Source organism: Vanellus vanellus, assembly GCF_965231255.1.
Source record: "Vanellus vanellus genome assembly, chromosome: 1".
Classification (NCBI taxonomy): domain Eukaryota; kingdom Metazoa; phylum Chordata; class Aves; order Charadriiformes; family Charadriidae; genus Vanellus; species Vanellus vanellus.
In genome coordinates, this window is record NC_138905.1 from 1,783,350 (window position 1) to 1,791,806 (window position 8,457).

Consider the following 8,457-nt stretch of genomic DNA (forward strand, 5'->3'; position numbering starts at 1 on the left):
GAGCCTCCAAATCCAGCCTGTGGAAAGCTTGCAACTGCTTGCTGACACCCTCTTGCTCAGGCTCTCCTCACCTCTTTCCTCCTTTGGTGCAATAACCATCTCCCCACCCTCCAAGAGGCAACACCATCCAAGTCAAAAGGCCACCACCAAGACCGTTCTTCTGCCCTCTCTTCACAGTCCATGTTCAGCTTCTCCGTCTCCTCAGACATCAGTACAAGGCTATTCCTGCCCCAGGCTTTGCAGCTTCTCCCTCACTTATCCATTGCTTCTCATTTGCTATCAAAATCAGGGAAAATGCAGAAAGGACTTTGGAAGCCATGTGCTCGAAGTCGGGACAACCTCAAAGTTTGGTCGTTTGTCCAGTTGAGGTCTGAGCATCTCCAAGGATGGAGATTCCCCACCTCTCTGGGCCAGCATTTGACCACTCTCCTAATATCTAACTGGATTTCCTATGATGTAACTTGTGGCCATAGCCTCTTGTCCTCTGACTGTGCACCTGCAAAAAGACGTTGGCATCATGCTCTCTGCAACCCCCTCAGTGGGCAAGGGAAGACAGTAATTAGATCCCCTTTCCACTTTCCCTTCCCCAGATTTCATCCTCTACTTGTGCATCATGTGCTCTGGATACAACAAAGAAAAGGAAAGAGAAGGGTTTTTTACCTATTTCCAGAACCCTATTAGTGATTTCTACCGTTTCTTCCTCATCTTCCTGTACATCTCCCACCCGTTTAGAAGACGAACCCGTTTCTCTCCTGGCAATTCACAGGATAAAATAGAAGACGACCCAAATCAAGGAAGGTCTGAGGATCTACTGGTGTGTGCTGGTTTTGGCTGGGGAAGAGTTAATTTTCTTCATAGTAGTTACTATGGGGCTATGTTTTGAATTTGTGCTAAAAACAGTGTTGATAATGCAGAGGTGTTTTTGTTATTGCTGAGCAGGGCTTACACAGAGTCAAGGCCTTTTCCGCCCCTCACCCTGCCCTGCCAGCGAGCAGGCTGGGGCGGCACAAAAAGTTGGGAGGGAACACAGCTGGGACAGCTGACCCCAACTGACCAAAGAAATATTCCATGCCATATGACGTCATACTCAGTATATAATGCTGGGAGAAGAAGAAGGAAGGGGGATGATGTTCGGAGTGATGGCGTTTGTCTTTCCAAGTAACCATTATGCATGATGGAGCCCTGCTTTCCTGGAGATGGCTGAAGACCTGCCTGCCCATGGGAAGTAGTGATTGAATTCCTTGTTTTGCTTTGCTCACGTGCGCGGCTTTTGCTCTACCTATTAAACTGTCTACCTCAAGCCACAAGTCTTCTCACTTTTATTCTTCCAATTCTCTCTCCCAGCCCAACTGGAGGGAGTGAGCGAGCGAGCGGCTGCGTGGTGCTTAGTTGCCGGCTGGGGTTAAACCACAACAAGGTGTAAAGTCAAGTGCTGAAGCAGACTCACCTGATCAGCCCCAACACACACTCTTCCTGCTCCTTTGTTATGCCGAAAACCTGCAAGACCTGTGCAATTCTCTGCAGGGCCATGGCCTCCTTCATTACATACCGGTGGTACAGCTTTTTCCAAGGAATGAACTAGAATATGAAGCACATATTACCGTTTTTCATCTCACAGCATTGGGAAACAGGTTTCTTCTGCCAATAAGCTAATTGACATGACTTCCAAAGAAGACCTGGTGTTCAAAAAGTCCCTGTAGCTTGATGGAAACAGGTATCTAGCAAGAGATGGGAAAGGAAAGAGGAAACAGAGGAAAAAGAGAAAAACTTGTCCCTCATGGCTTGCAAACTTGCCTATTTTTGGCTGTTTTTTCTCAAATGATGGGAGCAGGGTGATATTGGTTCAGTTTCAAACATCAAAGCATTAAATGAATGAGGATATTTTCAGCACTATTGCACAGATCTACTCTGAGCGGGGTCCGAGTGCTTAAAACCCCTGTGTCCATGAAGCCCTGCCCTCCCACAGTCTACTGTTAGGACTTCTTTGGTAAAAACAGACAGGGCGCCGCCTTTTAGGCTGTGTTACGGAGTGAAGAGCAGATTTGGGAGAGGATTTGAGTACACTGAGCATTCAATGCATGCATTTTCTATGCATCTCTCTAGCTCTTCAGGCTCAAATCATGCACACTGTGCTGATAAAGCACTGAGTGCAGGACACCTCCTGAATTGTTTCCAGCCTTACCCATCCTAATTTATCAGAAGGGCATGAACAAGAACTTGGACCCCTACAAAAACGTGGGCTGTGGTCAGTCCCCCACCACTCTGAGACATCTTCTTTGGACAAACTGAGGATTTCCAGTGTGAACAATGAGCGAGTCTAGTGGTGCCAGCTGTCTCTGAGCCACCTTTAATTGAAATGCAGAGATCCTCTCTGCGGCCAGAACAACTGCCAGTGGGTTCACAACTGTTTGTACTGAGACGGCCTTGACTGCAGATGAACCACGCATACACAGGCTGGCGGACAGTGACATACACCGGCCACGAGAGGACACTGCCCTGTCTGGTAGCCGTAATTTTCTGCGTGACCCCTGTCAGGAAAAAAAAGCTGCAAGGAAAACAGCGAAGGGGGATTTTGTGGAGCTTTACAGGATGCTCTCTTTCCATGTTTGGGAAGAATGTTATCCCAATATTGATTGGGTGGAAGTTATCCCAATATTGATTTTCTGATACAGGTTGGCATCTGAAGATGCCACTGTAGTCCTGAAGACCAAAAAATGACAAAAGATTTCATAAGAAAGGATGTGGCATTAGGGAACAATAAAGGGATTTAAAAGAACAAAGACAGACCGACACAGCATGGATGGTCCTACAGCAATAAATGCAGCAACAAGACTGAGACAGAACAGAGCAGCAGGGGAGTGGACAGACTCAATATCACAGCAGTCCTTACCAGTGGATCACTGACTATCTCCCTCCAGCAGCGACATACCAGGCTCAGGTTTTGATACAAATCAGTCACTGGTAGGAAAGCAAAGATGTGCCTCAGGACTTCAACAGGCAGCTCATCAATACTCCCCTGAGGCAATTCCCAGTTCCGAGTCCCCAGGAGTCCATAGTGTGCATCAGGGACTGGTTCAATTTCCATATCGTCAAGTTCCTGCTTGATCTGGCTGTGTTCTGGATGAACCACCATTGGCTTCTTCTCAGGCTCACCCCAAAAATCATGCTCTGGCTTGCAAACGCCTGCAGCTGTAGTGGACAGAGGCCGTTTTCTGGAGCTTTTCCTGGGAGCAGGTGCAAGGTCCTCATCCTCCAGAAAAGAGCAGGAATCACTGCTGATCTCCATCACAGTGGAGGCATCGCTGAAGGAATCATCAGGGTCAGTGAAGACAGGATCTGGTAGCTCTTCTTTGATTCTACTGTTCTTCGTCCCACCAGCGCCTACTTGTTGTATCTGAGAGATCCTGAAGTAATCAGTGATGTTCTTCTGCTGACCTTGGCCTGCAGAAACAGCATGAGTGAGGTCAACACAAACAAGCACAAAGCGCACTGCTTCTAACTGAGCTAACAAGGAGACCAGAGGCTGTTTAAGGTGGTAATTATTTCCACAGGGTTCCTCACAGACACATGAGTTTATGACAGGTGAACTGTCCTACTCCATATTGCTTCTCTGGCAACCTATGGAAGTCAACAGAATAACATTCATCTCTGCACTGTCCACATAACCTGGACACTCTCAAGGTACATCTGTCACCTCCACTAGCTTCTAGAAAAATATGGTCTGCATAACAATCTCTCAGATCAACAATCCTTAGCTACATAACACAGCAGAGGTGTGTTAAACAGAAACACAGCTGCAGAATGAATTTTATGGGAGATATTTCCACTGGCCAAAGAAACAGAAATAGGAAGGAAACAAAATGCAAGACTTGAGTTGTTGTGGTGTGCCCCAGAGTGAGGTTGGGCTCCCAGCAGTTATTTATTGCTCTTAACCTGGTGAACGAGAAGCACACTAAGAATTAAGGAAAGCTTCAGGGTTTAACTACTGCTTTGCACCATGAGAAGGTCACAGCACCAAGCCGCTAGCAGGAGGCTGCTCCTACCACAGTCTAATAGAGACCAGTGCCTTTAAGATGATAAAAAGCCATTTCTTGCCACATATTTCCTGCCTGCAATGTCATAAAGCACTGGAGACCATAAAGGAAACCAAAACTTGGCAAGAGACTACTCTCAGCAGCTTCTCCTTCCTCTGACAGCGACGCAGGCCATGTAGCACACAGACTAAACATACCAGCACTGATAGGATTCATTCTGTCCTGCTCCTAGTCTGCAAAATATTATGATGTTTAGCTAAGAAGCCACTCGAGAAGAAAAAAATCACAAGCACCTACTGCTGATTTTAATGCATTTTATTTCTGGATGCTCATGAAGGCATAGCTTAAGGAGGTCTGATTTGCAAGACGCTGCTTAAGAGGAACAGCTCCCTTGCTAATGTTTGAGTCCAATACTCTAAAACCCGCAGCATCTAAGATTACTGGATTTTTAAAAGTGAGATAGTCAAAGACATCGCTGATATGAAAATGGAAAAGTACGCCTACGAGCACTGAGTCTATGACTCTGGTGTCTAGTCCTGGCTCACCAGCAGAATGTTCTCTGGGAAGTGAGTCAGCTCACACCGAGGTGCAGACAGATTCCCAAGCCTTCCAGGGAAACACTGAAATGCTCCGAAGTCTCACCTTCCACAGTGACCAAGGCACTCAGGAGCTCAGGAATAACTCAGAATGGTTTTTCTTTGCTTTCTACCTGTCTCCTTGCCCACACGTGCGTGCAGTGTCTCTCGTCATTATACGGGTTTTGACGCTGGGCTTTTAACCCTGCACCATGCGCTATTTGAAAACAGCACTCTCGCCTTCAATTTGAGCCCTGAGCCCTGTCGAGTGCAGATTAGCTCAAAGTCTTATCAATCCTCCAAAGTCCTCTAAGGCTTTGGCACTTTTGAGACCCGTGTCTACGAGTTGTGTATCACATTTCTCCCACCCAGGAAAGTCAAAGATTATTAATATCTGTTAAGTGCTCAACAACACTTTTGCAGTCCTATATAACTAGACAGCTCATTATTATTTAATAAGTATCCTAAAGAGCATCTAGAAGTCACATCATTAATAGTGCCTAATTGCAGAGATGGTAGTGTTTTTCAGGGAGAACTGCTGTTCTCTCCACATAGTTTCTGACAGCTCAGCGATAGAGACATGGAGGCATTTCTGGTGTGAGGAGAGACTAAACACACACGCAAAGGTGAATCGTTCCCCCATACAGGGCAGTATTCATGGTATCTCTTTTCTTGCCACATGACTTTGCGGAGGTGGAGATTAAGCCCAGTTTTGCCATGCACCACTCAAACACAACCAATTTCTTCTACTTGCACTCCCCTCACCTGGCATCACTCTCCTATCGGCACAAATTCAACGATGGATTACACAATGCCCTTTCGCTCCACACCATATCAGCATTTTTCTCCCCCAAATCCCTCAGCCTTCAAAGTATTCGCAATTAGTGTACCTCCTTGACGTCTCCTTGTCCGGTGGGTGGGGTAGAGGCCCCTGTTTACATCTGATCTACTTTTTCTTTGACTCAATGGCTGCGTCAGGGAGGATGAACCTTCTGCACTCCGTGCCAGAGCTTCACAGTCATCGACTGTAAGGTGCGTTTTCTTGAATCCCTTCATTGCTTTGCCAACATGCAAAAAAAAGACCCCAAAAATGAACAGTTAGCAAACAACAATATACAAGCCGTGCCTTTTAACAGAGGCATAAATACACAGGTTTTTTTTCAGAATTTTTATAGGACAGTCCCAGTGTTTCAGCCAGGAGTTTCTCCAAATAAATCATAGCAGAAGCGTGTACAACACTCTGGTGAGGTGCTACGGAGGGCAACGCATTGTGTCAGGGCGACACATCTGCAGTCAATGCAACAGCCACTTCACCCCAGATCCTCACTCCTGAGTTGTACGAGGCTTCGGAACAAAAGAGGACAATGTAAAACCAGAATCTGTGCAATTTTTGCAGCTATCTCTACAATACCATAACACGGAGGAAGCAGATACAGGCATTCGTGTAAATGCAAAGTATTGGTAGGAGGACGTCGAGGAAGCCTGCAGAGGCTGAACTGCGCAAACGTCTGTGAGAGATGATTGTGACTTGCCCGGGGAAGGTCAGAGCTAACATTTAAACACACAAACGCAAGTCTCTCGCAAATAAATACAAGCTGGGATTCTCCATTATGGAGGAAACACAACCCACTTCCAGCACAGCTCTTCCCCGTGAGGACAGTTAAGAAGCAGCATAAAACCACATGAAGAGTTATTTTAAGAAAACCTTACTTGAAATCTGCATGAGCTCCTCTTTTCCATGCGCGGGATGACCAGCAGAAAAAGTACAAACAGCACAACTTGTTTCTACCGAAAATGCTCCCAAGAAACCTGAAACTACAGCACGGGATGGGCTTCCTTCTAATAGGAGAATTATCTGCAAACACCACTCACGCAGTTTCACTTTTATTTTATTACTATGCCGTGCTGCAGCGGATAAGCTCCTCTAACATGTTTATGGCAGCCATGAAAGCAATCGACTGATTTCATACAGCAGGGTCCAAGGGCCACTTTGTTTCATTACGCTGCTTCCTCCTTTTTATCCACATCAGCTCAACAGAGTGGTATTAAAAGCACCCACTGAGCTGCCCAGGGAGGCTGTTTTCTAACATTCCATGCTCCTCAAAACATGGCAAACAAGGCAAGCAGAAGGAAAAAAGCAATACAAGACAGTCCCATGGCACTTAGAGACACGGTTTAGTGGTGGACTTGGCAGTGGTAGGTTTACAGTTGCACTTGATGATCTTTAGGGTTTTTCCAACCAAAATGATTCTATGATTCTACTTAAAAATGGTATTTCTCACTTGAAATTGAAAAGCTTTTTGGATTAAACAGCACAAATCATTGAAGCATCTCAATTCTCTTGAGCGCACGGTCCTGGCAAATGTCAGAGCTGAGGTACCGGCTCTGTGCCCATTCCCGCAGCTGCTGGACACAGAAAATTCTCACACGAGATCAGAAGAAGGATTTGGGGAAAAACCTCTGCTCCCCCATCCCACGACAGCAAAACTCCTGATGTGCCAGGACCACGGCACAGGATTCAAGTGCAGAAACCCAACATGAGAAGATAACGGGCTCAGGCTTCACCTGCATTCATCTTTTCTCCCTTTTCCCATGATTTTCCATTGGCAAGAGCAGCAAAGACACAAGCACTGAGCAAAGGTTGTGTTGCAGTGCCCTGTCACGGTTTATGGCATCGATTACATATGGAACGTGACGGGGAGTGGAGCTTGTCAGCCACGAGAAAACACTCCAGCTGTGAAACAAAAGGATCAGCCATGAGCAGCAGCCACTGAGGACTGAAGAAGCTTCAGGGGATGAGAAATATTTGGGAGAAGGTGGGAGCTGCTCCCCGTCCCCCCACAGCACGTTGTTTCCAAACCATTTCGCCACATGGATGCCACCAGCCTTGTGCCCCGCAGCGTGGCGCCTGCATGGGGAGACCCCTGGCAGCCCAGGCCCCCCCGGGGCTACCCCACACTGGCCCAGAACAGCCCCCCCCATTGCTAGCCCCTGGCCTGCCGTCTTCATAGCCCTTCCTCCTCTGTGCTTCCCATTGCCAAAGCCCCACCACTGCCAAAGCCCCCCCATTGCCAACCCCCCCATTGCCTAGGGTCCCCCTATTACCAAGCGCCCCCTCCCCATTGCCAAGGGTCTCCCCCATTGCCAAGCTCCCCCTATTTGCCAAGCCCCCCCCATTACCAAGAATCTCCTCATTGCCAAGCCCCCCCATTACCAAGACCTCCTCCAATACCACAGGTCCCCCTCATTCAATGCCAAGGGTCCCCCCCATTACCAAGCCCCCCCCCCAACGTCATAGGTCCCCCCCTCAATGCCAAGAAGCCCCCCCATTACCAAGGTTACCCCCATTGCCAAGGCCCCCCCCCCCATTACCAACCCCCTCATTGCCAAGGGTGCCTCCGAATTGCCACAGCCCCCCCCCCCCCCAAATGCAAAGGCGGTCCCTTCTCTAACCCCTCCTCAACCAAGGCCCCCCGTCCTCGGCCCCCCCATTGCCAAGGTCCCGCCCCCGTTGCTAAGGGGAAGAGTGCTCCCCACCCCCCGCGAGTGCTCACTCCGCTCCTGAAGCGCTCGGACCTGCCTCCGCTCTCCCCGCGTGGTTCCGCCCGCCCCGCCCCGCCGACCAATCAGAGGGCGCTGAGCGAGCCGGCGCTGCCCAATGGCGCAGCACTTCCGGGTTCGGACGCACCCAGGGTAAAGCTGTTGGGGCCGAAAGAAATGTTCCCAGAGTTTGTTTACCGGCACTCCCCTCGTTCTACTCTGGGAGTGATGTCACGCGGACTCGTATTGCCACGCGTGGCGTCACGCAGCCCCAGCAGAGCGCGGGTGGGTTCTAACCGCCGGAGAGT

The 8,457-nt window shown here is 48.6% G+C and overlaps 1 protein-coding gene across 2 annotated transcripts in view; it reads right to left on the reverse strand.

The window, feature by feature from the left end:
• FBH1 (F-box DNA helicase 1) overlaps positions 1-5,735 on the reverse strand; it is a 31,950-nt gene extending 26,215 nt beyond the window's left edge. For both annotated transcript variants that reach the window (XM_082498491.1, XM_082498492.1), the window contains exons 1-3: positions 5,500-5,735; positions 2,891-3,441; positions 1,448-1,578 (exon numbers count right to left, since the gene is read on the reverse strand). In XM_082498491.1, coding sequence (XP_082354617.1) covers positions 1,448-1,578; positions 2,891-3,441; positions 5,500-5,665 — 848 coding nt within the window. In that variant the 5' untranslated portion in view covers positions 5,666-5,735. The remainder of the gene's footprint in view (positions 1-1,447; positions 1,579-2,890; positions 3,442-5,499) is intronic.
• Between the last annotated feature and the right edge of the window lie 2,722 nt (positions 5,736-8,457).